At 35.1% G+C, this 15806-nt stretch overlaps 1 protein-coding gene across 2 annotated transcripts in view; it reads left to right on the top strand.

The window, feature by feature from the left end:
* LOC149798835 (uncharacterized) overlaps positions 1-10643 on the top strand; it is a 46018-nt gene extending 35375 nt beyond the window's left edge. For both annotated transcript variants that reach the window (XM_089957729.1, XM_089957728.1), the window contains 3 exons: positions 2474-2609; positions 3818-3904; positions 10096-10643. In XM_089957729.1, the coding sequence (XP_089813855.1) occupies positions 2474-2609; positions 3818-3904; positions 10096-10268 (396 nt within the window). In that variant the 3' untranslated portion in view covers positions 10269-10643. The remainder of the gene's footprint in view (positions 1-2473; positions 2610-3817; positions 3905-10095) is intronic.
* The last annotated feature ends 5163 nt before the right edge of the window (positions 10644-15806 follow it).

The raw sequence follows: 15806 nt of genomic DNA, 5'->3' as shown, positions 1-15806 counted from the left end.
AGTTTGTATTCAGAGATAGCATGTCCTTAAAATTCATAGGTTTAGCTTGCCTGTGTCTCCCAGCATGTCTTAAACGTGTAACATAAGCATGAAAAATGTCACATTTACCTAAATTTATTTGTCAAATTTATATCCCAGAATCGATCAATGAACATCCAGATGGTTTCCAAATCATCTTTCCAGGTGACTTTGTGGATTATAATGTCATCGAAAGCTTTACAATTCGGTATATCCTCGAGCTACGAAGGCTTAAATCTAGTTTGTTATTTCCGTAAGTGGAGATTGCCCTAATGCCTTCAAAAGGTTAAACGTGTTTACATATTTTGCATTTCCAATTTTGTCAATGCAGCCATCGATTTTGGGATTGGAAAGGTGACTGTCTTGGCGACCCTGTTTCCTTTTCATTAATCAGTAGAGATAGAGAAAGTATATTTGGTTTGGGAACTAGAATACATGGGTCATTCCAGTTACTTTCGAAGGAGTCATTCTCCAGCTAATAATGAATCTCGTTCTTCAAACAGTCGTTTAGGAGGGACTTCATCATATAAAGATGTTGTTTCGCAGGTATAAAATAAATAAATTCAACGTCATGATATATTTTATGTGTTCGTGTTTGAACATCTGGAAACAAATGCTCTTATTTCCTTAATAGTTGTCTTCTCTTGTGCATCATATACGAATGTTTCTGGTACAGAGCTATCTATATCAACATATTCTATTAACCTGTGACCATTGCTTCTATTTGGCTCCAAGGAATGTTAATAATGTAATTTAAGTTACTAACATTCTTTGCAACTTTATAAGGACAATACTACTTGACCTGAATGCAATTTACAACTAATTCCTAACAGTAAACAACAACAAATGAACACCTTTGTTCCAATCTTGTTCTGTGCCAAAACAATAAAACCAAATCATATTCTTCAACGTATGATGACTTCTTTCCAAAGAATGTCATATTCATACATAGCATGCTGGAGAAACTTACAGACATAAAATATCCAGCAAGATCAGGTTGGACAGACTTGGTAAGGCCACAATATGTGAGCAACTTTTCTAAAGCTTTCAATATGGTCATAGTCTTAATATTCTGCAAAGGGATTGCCTCTAGAAATTTTGTGGACGCATACATTACCGTCGACAAGTATATGTTGCAGAACGTGGTTTTTGGTAATGGTGTGACACAGTCTACCATTATTCTACTAAATGGTTTGTCAAATACATGAAAAAACTGAAAGGGAGTCTTACCTATCCTATCAATTGACACGTGTCACAAGATCTACAGTATTTAAAAAAACCACTTATAATATTCGGTCAACAAAATGATTTGAGATCTTGCGATAAGTCTCTCTGATTCCTAAATGACCGAACAAATGAGTTTCATGTGATAGACTAAGAATTGCCAATGAAAACCCCTTTGCTCACAACATGACAACTTGTTACTTGGGTGGCTTCATTTTCTTTAATAGCCCCCAGAAATAAACAGATCTCAGTGTTGTTTTCCTGTTCAACAACCAGTGAACACTGTACAACTGGTCACAATAAAAATTCTCCCCGTCAATTGTGTTGCAAATAAAATTTAATTTATTTCGTTTCGTTTTGGACTTTTCTCAAATAATATCATTGTATATACTATGATCAGAGTTGTATAATATTAAATATGCTAATCATGTGATGAATTTCAGCACGGTATCGTCTGGTTAAGGATAATTTCTTTTTTATATATACAATATTATTTATGTATCATGCTGACAGCAATAACATACTGATGTTCAAGTTTGAAAATTGGTAAATTTTTATCATCACTATATAGGAGAAAAGCTAAACTTTCAGCAGCTCACACATTTTTTATAACTTATTGCAAAGTAACATGATTTAAACTCAAAGTGGAGGTCATATATTTTCCTTTTTTTTGTAAAATGAAATCGTTATTGCATACAGTTCTATTAAAGTCGAAGTTTTTACCGTTCTGTGGGGGGCTAAAGTATTAAAATAATTGTTTCCGTTGCTCCATTTGTCTAACTCATAAATCTTTCTTTTGTTCATATGATACTGACGATCTGAGTTTTTATTTCTTAATGTCTTTGCATTAAGTCATTCGTATGCCTTTATCTCCCCCGCCTAAATCTGCTATAAACTACAGTTTATCATCGAGATAAATCTTAACCTTTTTGTTGGAATCCATCTTCAAGAAATATTCGTAATAGTGAATGTAAAACTCTCTCGTGCCCGAATAATATTGGAATCGTTGTAAACACCGAGGCTACTTTGCTTTGTTAACATGATCACACAAATCTTAAAAGATCAAACTCGACTAGTCTCACATAGGCTATCAATAACACCAAATGTGTCATTATTATCTCTGTTATAAATCTCAGTAATTTGAGTCCTTTGCCAGCTGTTCATGAAAATAGACATGCAGATATTTTGTTAATTAAGAGCATCATTACAATAATTTATATTTTTTCTGAAGTTGAAAAAGAACGGCTTCAAACACATTGATGGATTGGACCCAGCAGAAAACATGCTTGCGAAAGCAAAAGAGAAAAATGTGTACGAAACTTACATCAACACCGCCATCACAGACAAGGCTTTGGACATGGATGATGGTAATCCCCATATTTTCTTTGAAAACATTTCACAATACATTTTAAAACAGTTTGCATTATATAGCATAATGTTAACTGTCATTGATATTTCTTGAAATGTACACACCTATTCTTCTAATAATGTAATAATTAAACCTGTTTCAGAGCAAGAGTTAGTAACTAATACACTGTTTAAAACTTATTCAGAGCAAGGTATAATTTACATCTACCAAACAAAGACTAAACAAGAGAGCCAGGAGTTTATCCGTCACTACTAAATCTTGTTTAATGGGGAAATAAACAAAACCGAATACAAACACAAGAGATAAAAAAAGACAAACTTACTAGACGGTCGTACTTATCTATGGTATCCTGCTATCAACTCTACGATGCTGTACCTATAACAAAATTCAAAGAAGGGAATGTAATAAAGAAGTGAGATTATCGTTAGATTTTGTCGTTAAATAAATTTTTATGTTTTGCAGTGACAGCCATATTTAATTTCAGTCACGAAGACAAACCTGTCAAGAGAGTTTATTGTGTGACGAAAAAGTGATTAATTTATTCCCCGTTTATCAATTTAATTATGTGATATTCAAGTAAGTTTAAGAGTATAAGCTTATAATTTAAACTTTTTCGAAACATAAATATATACATCAAATCTTTATATAGCATTTTAGGAAATATTGAGTAACTGTGTACATAGAAAATTAATGTCTGATTTTATTTAAAATCTTTTTAAAGTTTTTAACTTAATTTGGATATTTTGTCGAGACACGTTCAGGAACGAGACATAGGATGCCTATTCTTTCTTGCATACTAATCTTTCTCACCTTCTCATGTTTGTCCCTGAAATGGGGAAATCAGTCAGCTTCAAATATCTGAACTTTATTTGTACAGAATCAACCTCTGTTGCTTCAATTGAGGGCCAGGAAACTTATTATTTTGTACGCTAAAAGTCGTGCAACTGATTCAGGATTAGATCAAGTAGCAAAATGACCTATTTTACGAGCTTACCTGGTTCTGGGGTATTGTTTGGCCCGTTATGAAACTGTACATTGACATGAAGCATAGTTGAACAATAAATAAATAAATAAATAAATAAATAAATAAATGAAATAGAAAAACAAACATTCATAGAAATATTTTAGAGATTCCATAAAGGTTTCCTCTGAAGGGTAAGAAATTTACATTTAGCACCGTTTATAATCGGATCACATTTTTTTAAGGAACTTATGATGTAGTCACAGCAAGCGGTCTTGCAGGGAACGTTTGCAGTAAAGCGCTACGGGAGATAACAAGAATCGTTAAGTCAGGTAAGTTGAAGTTGGACGGATTCCAAAGACAGAAATACAGTTTAACATTTTCCGAGTTATTAAATCTTCATTGGTGTTTCGTTGTAACAACTAGTGTAAATTGCTTGGTTTGGTTGTATGTTTGAGTATGGGTGTGTTTGTTCTCTATGTGCTAAATCAACACAGAAAATCATAGTAAATCGACAACAAGCACAAGCATGAAACAACATATATGATCATTGGGATAATATGATGGTTTTGCACAATAAATGGCATATATATATATATATATATATATATATATATATATATATCGATGCCACTCAATGCGCTGGCGAAACAGTTGGTCTCAGAAAACGAATGAATGATCAAAAGAGCCACATTCTCAACAAAACAAACCACAACAACTCAACCGAGATTCAGTTGAATCACTTAACAGTCTGTGTAATAAGACTAGCATGGCATGGACCAATATAGAACTCACACGTATGGAACGATACTGCATACTGCGCTTGGAATTTCGTGGAGAATGTTGCCTAAAGAAATGTGTCTAACCGTCCAAATGCAGTCTTTTTAAACTTGAATCAAGCATTGTTTATCATCTATGCACAATTATTTGGGATACTGTCTCCTTCGTTAAATAGTGCATAAGGTTTTGTATAAATTATACAGTCATTATTATTATTATTATTATTATTATTATTATTATTATTAATCTTTTTAAGATAGTACTAGTAGCATTAATATTAGTGGTATTAGTAGTTGTAGTAGTTGTTGTGATAATACCATAGTTACGTCGTTTTCATGACATATTCCCATTACTAGGACAATGAAACTATGTGGATATTAAATATTATTCATGGCGCTGATATTCGTCAGGTATGAGTTCCATCCTTTGCTGTTAAATGATAACGCTGTGGTTCTCTGTACTAGAGGTACAATTTCAGCTGAATGCAGCTCGGAGCTTCATGTTGTGTTCCCATTTTAAGACAGTTTTTAATTATATATTATTTCATCCTACACTTGTAATTATTTTGTATATACTTTGATTGTCATTCTAAGATGTTGTATTCCAGATTTTCCCTTGAAATTAGAGTTTAGTATTTGTCTTGTTGATGTGTGTGTGTGTGTTTGAGAGAGACAGAAAGACAGACAGAGGAAAAAGAAAGATAAAATGGAACGCTGCCTTATTCCACATCAAGGCTTATTTACGATAGATACGAGTACTCATTTCATTTCAATGGTACATACTCACCGAACATCTCCTTAGTAATATGAGTGAAAAGAAATTACTGAGATCAGCCGACCTGATTATCTGCGGAGGATTCCAACTAGCAACCAAATGATTTAAAGACCAGTAAAGTAATCACTGATAATAAAATATTGTGTACAGTCTAAGTTACCCAAAATAATGAAGCGAACATTATACTCGACTCATAATGTTTGCAAACTCTATTAAATCCACGACCTTCCTTTGATACCGCTCTTAATGTACAAGTGCTTTTCCCGTATTTTATTAATGTTTTCGGTTTTTAGGCTAAACATATTATACTTAAAAATTCCAGTGGCAAGTATTTTATTTCTCACTGATGTACATTAGAGGCAAATATAGTTAAAATCCGTTTGTCTGACTGAGACGATGGGTATTGTACGCAGTTGCCGTTGGTGATGACTTGCTTGTTAGTTTGACTGCAGCTCCTCTGGTGGGTAAAAAGTCATAAACTTAAACGATAGATTAGGCCGTGGTAGACTGGATAGCACACTATGTCCTGCATTGGAACTAACTTTGTGCCAAAAGCTTTGTCACGATGGTGTGCTAAAACACGAAGCTTGCAGCTCCAGTTGTCGCTGCTCCCTATCGGTATCTCTTATTCACCGACGTCGATGTTTAAATATGTCATGTTTTGCTTGCATTCATCTTTAATGCGGCTTTTTGGGCGTCCAGTTGGTCTCTTATTATATTAAGCAAATGTCATAGTTAGCATGGTCGTCACTGTCTAAGCATGACCAGGATGCTTTCTAGACTGGATTGGGCAAGGACGCTGGTGCTGGTGACTTATTTATGTTAGTGTATTGCCAACGATACAACGATAGCTGCAGAGATGGAAGTTGTTGAATATCTTCTCTTGGCTGTTGGGTGTAGTCACTGTCTTGTTGCCACAGCAAAATACTGGGAACATGGGCCCACCGAATCCATCTCATGGTCTTTTGGAACGTTTGTTGAGTCCCAGGAACGTTTAGGTGGCCTGCTGTAAGGGTTGCCATTATACCCAATGTGGATATTGATCTCCTCCTCAAGTGAGAGGTCGTCGGTCATGACTACTTTTATATTGATGATGTTTTTGAGTGAGCACATGGAACATTGATGAGAGAGTAAGTCTATATTGTTCTGCAACTGGGTAGCTAGTGCTGTATCGTCTGCGAACAGAACTTCTCAGATCAAAACATGCCGCATTTCGGCCTTAGCTTTCAATTTATAGCGATTGACAAATTTATGTCGGCACTCATGTATGAGCAGATAGTTGCCATTTATGCGCAAATGGCGAGGTTGAGAAGTAAGGTAGACAACATTGTCTAAGCGTTTTGAGGCCAGAACGTAGCCCTTTTGCACTATTCACTTTATCTTGATGCTATCAGAGGCAACTGATCTTTCCCGAATATCTTGAAGACGTCTGTACTGTTGACCGTATCGATCTGCTGTGCTCGCAAAAAGACAATGTAGAGTGATTTCTGGAACATCATATCCACTGTTCAAATTCCCACTCAGAATTTACCTTGTGCCTCTGGAAGCACTCTGTTATCGAGTGCTTGATGCCTCCTGAATATAACTCTGACAACGGTCTCCACCTACTGTTGAGGAATTCGATAATACTGTAGCTGTTACTGTCTCCACAGTCGCCTTTATTCTTACACATCACGGTGATTCTAACGTTCGAATATCTAGAAGAGGTTAAGATCTGCTGGCTCTTTGTCGATTTCCTTCATGCCGGCTAATATAACACTGGCCGTGCGTCAAGTGAGATATCCGTTTCGTTTCAAAATAGATCCAGGTGGTATTCAACCCAACGATACCTCTACGTTCTCCTTTAAGTGATCAATTCATCAGTCTCTGCGGCTGATGATGCTGGGGCATCTTCTTTATTCCTTTGTAAATGTCACTGATGTGTGCTGTACCTGGGATCCTCTGCACCGCTCGATTTGCCAGCTTAAGATCCAAACGTGTGTTTGTGATGGATTTAGAATGCGCTCTAGTTAAGCTTCATTCTGCATATCTGTTTAATTCACAGGCAATGTATTTCTCGAACCAGTCTTTGTTTTGAGCCCAGGTTGTCCTAAATGTAGTGACGGCTCACTTGTAGATGATTGAGTCAATGGCATCCCAAACATCATTAACTTCCCCTTGAATGCCATCCTCAGGATTGGACTTCTCAATGGTCTTTGAAAGTGCAGACATTTGCTATATAAGTTCATGCTGCGTATTGTTATGCAAGCGAAGAATCCATGTAACTTTCTGTGCTGTACTCAAACTTTGAGGCTTACAAGTGAATGGTCGGTGTTGCAGTCTGTATTAATCTAGTTGGCGCCAGTGACCAGATTTTGGGTATCGCCATGGTACGTTCTGCTTATGTTTGCCCTTAAGGAATGTGTTGTAAGTACAACGCCAGATCTGGGCGCACAGTTCATATAGCTTCTGGTAGCTCTTGTTGAATTTGCCGACACCTTGGTGTCTTAGGCATGCTGTCCTTATTCTCTGGTCTGAACAGCCTCTGGCAACAAAGTCGGCTGTGAAGATCAGTTTCTGGCCCTTCGGTGCGCATTTGAGATTGTCATATAAATAGTCATAGTATTCAATGGATCAATACAAAGTTAGTTTATTCTCTAAAGAAACGTCTCAAGCTGATGACGACTTTGATACAGTTGTTAAGTGTTTGAAGAATTCAACAAAAAGTGGCTCAAGCTACGTGCTCTTTTTTCAAAATATGTTACTGCGCATTTATACGGATTAATTAATGACAGCAATACGGGTGAGAAAATGGAAAAATAAAATCATTTGATATTAGTACTGTCTTATCACATTTAATCGATGGATGTGATATGAAAATAACAATAAGTAATTCATTTTTTTTATACCGATATTTTTTATCTTTCATCAGTTCTGATTTTGAAAGGTTCTATGGTAGACAACAGTACGACAGATTACAATGCTGGGTACAGACTACCGCACATTTCAAACAAAGTGGATAGTGACGGAGGAGAATTTTTAATTAATGATATTCTTGGAACTAATCTTTTCTTTCGTGGAAGAATGGCCAGTGTTGCTGTTACTATTACAATGATACGCTACATGGAAATCTTCTTATGGAATAGTTTGTAGACTGATGAATGAACCACACTGTGCAGGAATTTACACTTGTTTACAACTTTGGATTCAGCCGGGGCTATTTTGAATTCTTTGAAAAAGTTTGAGGAACCCAGGTCTGATATAACACATTTCTAGTTTTTGCGGTCTTTGCCATAGCTCTTGAGAGAATTTGGAATTTTCATTTTCATACTCATTGATATGTATAGTCAGTATACCAGGAACCGTGTTTTCTGTTAATGTTTGTTCCACACAGCATCGCGAATTTTATCCTATATGTACCTTAGTCAATTTTAGGTCACCGTCAGTAAATGTAGCAAACAGTAGCTAATTCGTTTCACACGAATAATTAAAAACTAATTAGGTACTTTAAGCGGCATCTAATGGCACTGACCTGAAAATTTACCGAGTTAAGCCTTTAAATAAGATAAAGTTCACCATGCTGCGGTGGAACTATAGCTTCTAGTATACTAACAAACAGCTCGACTTCGTTTGCGTGTGTCCCTCTTAAAATGACTGATATGGCTTGTTTTCAAAGTTAAAGACCAGTTTTATGAGTTTTATATATATATATATATATATATATATATATATATATATATATATGTGTGTGTGTGTGTGTGTGTGTGTGTGTGTGTGTGTGTGTGTATGTATGTGTGTGTGTGTTGTTGCAGTTTGAATTTAGAACAACTCCGTCATGTCTAGCAGAAAACAAGGGTGTCTTCTTTTTAAATGTAGTTCTTAGCGCTTGGACACAATGACTGAGACAACCTGACTGAGATAACCAGACTGAGATAAGAACAGTAAGCTTAGCAAAAGAGCTAGAGAAAATGTGCTCGTATGTTACTTCGTGCAAAATACACAAGTCACACACGGTGCTTGCCGCACTCTTGCCGCGCCAATCAAAAGTTTAAGTGATCTCACCTACTGAGCCTCCGGTAGCTGGTCTTCGTTCATGGACAGCAGCGAAGTTGATAGCGTATGCAGTCTCCTGTCAACACATGGTCCTGAATTTGCTTTTCTTTGTGTTGGGTCCACTCTTGATGTTTCTTTGTCAAGAGAAATCTCTTGAGTCAAATGCAAGTAGTGAGGAGGTAGAACGAAGCCCGCCATTACATTATAGACTGGAAACGGCTCAGCATGGTGGGCGCTAACTCAACCTCAAGATGAAATGAACCTTTCCACCGTCGGACGCAAAATATTGCGTTGATACTATAACCACAACAATCTAGACCTATAACCAGATCACTGATGCCTCCAACGGTATTATCCCCTTTTTGGTAGGAGAAGGGGTGAACTGTCCTCTCAATGGCTTACTGCTTCACCCAGGCAAGCAATACAGGCTTAAACATGCATAGAGTCTGAGTCTCTCTGTACAGTTGGCAGGCTGAGTCCTCATGAAAGGCACGTGCCATTGTGTCTTGGTCGCATGTGCTTGTAGGAACGTGCATAAAGAATACCCAGCCCCTTAATGGGACTACAATTCAGTTTGCATTTTTGGATGGGTGATCCCGCTTAGTCTTTGGCATTCCCGAGTCAGTCCTTTAACTTCATATCTGACTATAATTATCCATTAATAATACAGTATGATATTGTTTGGTTATGGCGCACAATATACTGGATATTCCAATATGGCATGCGCTGATAAAGCTGTATTTATCAATAGTTATGCATTTATGCGGTATAAAATTGAAATAAATTTTAAACTTCAAGCACATAAATGAATGAGTGTGTTTAAAGTATTAAACAACATTTGTAAACAATAGTTAGAGACGACCAATCTGATTTTTGTTATTGTTCTTGCATTGAACAGTGAACGAAAGCATTATTTATCACTGTTTTCTTCCTTCAGGTGGCACCATTGTCATGGTAACTAACTATGAGAAGAGAGCATTCAATGGCGATCTTGAAGAAACCTTGAAGTCTCTTGAAAACGAGCATAAGATTGTATTACTGAAAAGAGAAGTTAAAGATGGATACCTGTACAAGCAGAGAGGTGATGTGATGGTATACAAAGTACTGTAGACGAGTATATGAATGGTTGCTGATTATTACTAGCAATCCGCGACACAACGGCGTGGTATCTATAATTCACTCTATGAAAACGGTCTGTATTGTGGCTGAACAATTATAGGTTAGGAAAGATGGATATATCATTTTGAGTTTTGTTACATCCAATTCGAAACATCATGCATATTCAACTACTATCCAGAGGTTTCCAAACACAAATGTTGATAATATTATTTGTATAATTAAGAATATGCAGATATAAAGATTATACTTTTATTTTTATCTTTTCTTGCGAACAGATATTATTGAATTGTGTGTAAGGTACAGAATAGCTGCAATGTAATACCAATATGTTTGTGTAACATTGTAATAAAATGAAATATCACACTCGTCTGTATTCTCTGTCTGAATGCTTCGTATGAAATATTATGCACCAAAGAGAAAACAATATGCATATAGAAAATGGGCCGGATTTACAAATATAGTTCAACATAATACACGATTAGTGGACAGACAATGTAAAAATAGGAATTTTTTTCATTTCCAAAGCTTAGAATGATCATTTCTGCATTCTTTACTTTCAAAATATCTCTTGCTACGGAAGCGGCGGATATTACATATACACAGTCATAACCGCATATGTGTCGATCATTTTGGTTCGTTTGCTTGTCTGCATTGCGTTTCTTGTAAATGCAGATTTCACAAAAGTAGAGACGTTCGTTGAAACCGTTTCATTGTGATGATCTAAATAAAACATATACTTCATAAAAATTTATTGCACTTATTTATTTAAAATATATCGATGAGCCTGATTAATATGATACTGAGGCAGTCATTCGAAATAGTTGCAATAATTATAAATTTTATGATACAAGTAACACATTAAGTCCAGAGATACATATATGGAGATAACTGGAGTAGGCGGTAACTAGATAAATTTGAAAAACAAACTGACGCCGAAAATTGCAAATCTACATTTTAACTAACCAAAGCATTTTCGGCTCTAACTGAGTCGTTTTCGCTGCCAAACTTATTATGAGATCTAAAAGTTATAGTTACAACAGTTATATGACACAGCCCTTTAGTCCCAAAAGAGAACTTTCAAATGCACCAGGATAAGTTTACGTTAAGCATTAGCTTTAATACGACCATTCCAAACATCAATGTATGCTGCGAATAACATTTTTGAATGAAATGACTTATTAATTTACTGCAAATGAACTTTGCAAAATTATACGCATCACACTTGTTCTCTGGCGAAGACCAGAGTGTCTGTTTAGACTTTAAGTTTGCTACTCCTAGAATGTAATTAACACACTTTTTAAGGGAACATATTACGTTGCAATTGAAGCTAATCGGCTAAATTAATATAGTCATACTTTAAAAAGTGTGAAGACTATAGACGTTTTCAACGAAAGAGGTATCGTATCAACCCTTTTATGCTTTTCCTGAAGGTTAGCTGCACTGAAGACTTTACAAGTTGGAAAAAAGAGTCTGGCAGGTCCGAGCCGCTTTCGTCAACTAGTGGTCAACAAACGCAAGCTCACAAAACATGTGGAAATGTTCTCTGGAAATTCGATCTTGGTAAATGACTAAGAAGCAACCAAGTTTGCGAATCCCGAAACGTTTGAAAATGTCATCATTGTGTCGTACGTGAGAGATAATACTCGTTTAAAATTGTAATAAGCCTTATAACTAAAAGGATATCGATTCCATACCATTGACCCAAACATTCAAGTGAACGGTTTATGTGCATGTACGGAAGAGCACATAGAAGACGCCTTCATTACTTTTGGTAGCGACGGCCCAAAAAATTACGGTTGTCTACACCGAGACCGACAGGAGGAAGTTTCATACCAAATGCAAAGTCAAGGAACTAAACACACTCGATTGAGTCAAGTTGTGACCTTTGACGTTTTGAAAGAAGCTCTACAGTATGGAGCAGATCAAGACGTTTGCGTCACAATATTAGCTCCACACACGATTGTACATTTAGAACAACCACCTGTTCGGCATGCGCCTTTTAAACATTTTTGTACCATAAACGAATGCGATTTTGTTATCTCCGCCACAACTGCAGGTACCCGACGAACCCATTCAATACTACGCCTGCCGTTGCGCTTTTGACTAGCAACACTGCAGGGATATAGTACAATTGATAATCTGCACAATTACTTGCGCACGATTAAGGCTGGTTTCGCAAACTAGAATCGTCAGTCATGCTTGGCCTGAATTACGACAAGGTACCGATGACCCCCGAAACAAGTGTAAAAAGAAAACAATCATCACTTTCAATCCTGTTGCATATTAAATATATATATATATATATATATATATATATATATATATATATATATATATATATATATATATATATATATATATATATAATTATAGTAAACTTGAACAAATGATATGCGTAATGAATCATTAACGGTAGCTTTTGTTTTTCTTAAATGAGTCAGTCAGTCAGTAAGTTTATTAACTTTACAAAAATATTTTCTTAACTTGTGTTTATGTTATGCACTGTTTATTTAAAAGTTTCCTACTTGTTGAAAATAGAAATGCTAAATACGAAATAAAATTTGGGCATATTACAGAGAGAAGGAAACAGACATTGATGTTCTGTTCATGATATAGATATTGGATATTAAATGGCAAAGTCAAGCCTGCCTTTGAAGTGTGGATGGAAATGTATTTACTATTAATGACAATATATATGGGTGCTTAGATGATAATTGACCTCTTTCGAGCTCAGGAATGCGTACTGAGGAATGCTTTCGGTTTGTAAAGGTTAGTACAGATGATGATAATCTTGTGGATTGTGGCTGATCTTTCCATGAGTGAATAAGTTGTTTTTGTATGTAAGATATTGTGCACAAGTGTCTCTAAATTACTGTTGAATGATATTGTTCGAGTTTTTCAGATCATAAGGTACTATTTTTAATATAATCTTGAGACTGGCAGTTTTTGTTTCGACCCCGCTTCAGTCCCGATTTATGAAAAATTATTGATGATTTTAGAACAAATAATGCAGAGGTTTTTGCATGTTGCGTCTTTCTGCGATGGTGCGCCATCCAGTTTTAAAATGAAGTGCATTTCTACTAACGTGTTTAGATAGTCCAGAAAAAACTACTTTTATTACTTAAACTAATGGTGGAATAATATATATATATATATATATATATATATATATATATATATATATATATATATATATATATATATATATATATAATTGTGAAATTGTGACCACATAATTTAAGAATTGTGCATTTTTCATATAGTAATATTGTGTATTCGATAAATGTTTGCAAAATTCTAACATATTTACCCATTGTAGCGTTTCATGTTTAAATCAATTTTGATACAGCTAACTCCCGGAAGATTTTGTACAGTTCTTCATTCTCATTTTATTAGCAATGCCTTCAATTTGCACCTATAGTCTTAAATAATCGAAAATCTGGATTCTATAGAGTGTGTAATTGTGTAGCTTGTGAAATGAAAGTTTGTAATTTCTTCCTAATATGGTTATTGTGTCTTAGCTCTTTTATATTGCTGTTTACTTGAAAAATATTCTCTCTTTCATTAACATCTGAAACAAGATCCTTCTTATTGCTATGTTTAGTTTTTTCATTAATAGTACAAATATAATATTCATATCTTAGATAACCAGTACAAAAAGTTAACAAGTTGACATAATTATCAACGGAAACAGTCTCTATCTACGTTCCTTATGCATGTGGGAAAGCTGTGAAACGCTGTTATGAAAATGATTTTTTAGAACTTTAAAGATGACAAATTATAACCAACAAAAACCCAAAGCAACAAAATCAAAAACAAAATGAAGTAATTCTGAATTTTGCTAAAATTTAAAGACGAATATTACATTTGTACCATTCAGTTGCCTCAAAGTCTCAAATTTCACATTACGTTATCTTGCTAATTACAATATTTTTTGGAGTTAGATTTATGGTCAGGTAGAATGGAATTGACATGGAACAAAAAGTAAATCTTGAATTCATTCCATTGTAACTAAAATAGAAAACTAGTAGATTACACTTGTGCCAATCTTGTTGCTTGCAGGTATGCAGAGTGGTACATTTACTCCTCTATGAATCTTATTTTCAAGTTTATTCAACATAGCAGAACTGGTCGTTTTCGTTGGCTACTCAGAATTTTCTATTTTGGTTGGCTATTCAGTGCTTAATCAATTCATGTTTATATTTCTCTTGTAGCCGCCATTACAAGATATGGCTCTGCATGTACTGGAACACTACTGTTCTATCTCTTTTCCGTGCAGGCTGGGGGTATTAAACTAGCTCAACTGTTATACATCTCCACACATTAGCCCGATAACACAGCAGAGTAATGACTAAATTTCGTCAGTACTATTCAAAAGGACAGTGAATTATGACTGTTATTCGGAGTCAAACTTCCAGCTGGTCAGACTACCAATAGTCCCTAGTGTCAACCACCGAGTTCAATTGCCGAACACGATTGAAAGTGGGTGTATTTTTGTCAGTGTAAATGTGGCCGTAATGTTCTTCTATAACTTATAGCAAATTATCCTTGCAGACTGTTCCTTTCCCATGAGATTGTTGTTGTTTATAAACAGGTATTCATATGAATTTAATTTGAATTTGTAATATAGCTTTTGACCGTCTTGTACGGTGTCAAAGAAAGTAGTGGCAGTCAATTTTATGCAGCCACATCCCTGTGTAAAAGATGCTATTTTTGGTAATGCAGGCTGGTTGCATAGTGCATTATATTAATGAATACTTAGTAGTCATGCATTGGTTCAATATTGCTTTAAAAACTGCTTGTGCCGTAAATTGTTTTTTTTTTGTGAAGAGGTTATGAGATTCTTTTATTTTCACAGATACGTTTAAGATTACCAGAGCTGACTAAGAATTAATGATTAATTAGAGGCTATAATAATTTTCATTTTTCAATATGGTTGTACCATTATTAAAACATCGGTGAAATAATTAATAATAAATTAATATTAAACGGACAATTACACTTGAAATCATATAGTGTAAAATCTTGGGTCATATTCCATATGCTTTGCACTTTTATTTTCTCAATTTGTACATACTACATGTACTCAACGTCCTGCATACATTTGGTACCTATACATTATGGATATTTTCCTTTCCTACAATGATACCGAAATATTTCATCCTGTGGTATAAATTCGTCGCATTTTAATAAAATGCAAAACCATAAATTAAAATAAATCGTTTTTGTATAACCAAAATAAAATATACCTGGTATTTACACATGAAAAGAAAATATGAATGTGGTTATATGCGAAACGTGTTTCTAAATCGAATTTTTGAATATTAAACTCACCCTTTACCACACTCCCTACACACCATTTTTCGTACGTTTACATCAGTTTCAATTTTGTATTCATCGACCGATCATAAAATAATCATCGATCTGAGAGAACGGTAGTTTTGGGATGACCTACAATGTTTCAGTGAATTGCATATGTGATATTTTTGTAAACTATCTAACCATACCAGACCATACATACATGTATGA

Source organism: Sinohyriopsis cumingii, chromosome 5 (assembly GCF_028554795.1).
Source record: "Sinohyriopsis cumingii isolate HCF-2022 chromosome 5, ASM2855479v2, whole genome shotgun sequence".
Lineage (NCBI taxonomy): Eukaryota > Metazoa > Mollusca > Bivalvia > Unionida > Unionidae > Sinohyriopsis > Sinohyriopsis cumingii.
The sequence above is the reverse complement of the archived record's forward strand: the minus strand, read 5'-3'. Positions and strand labels throughout refer to the sequence as shown.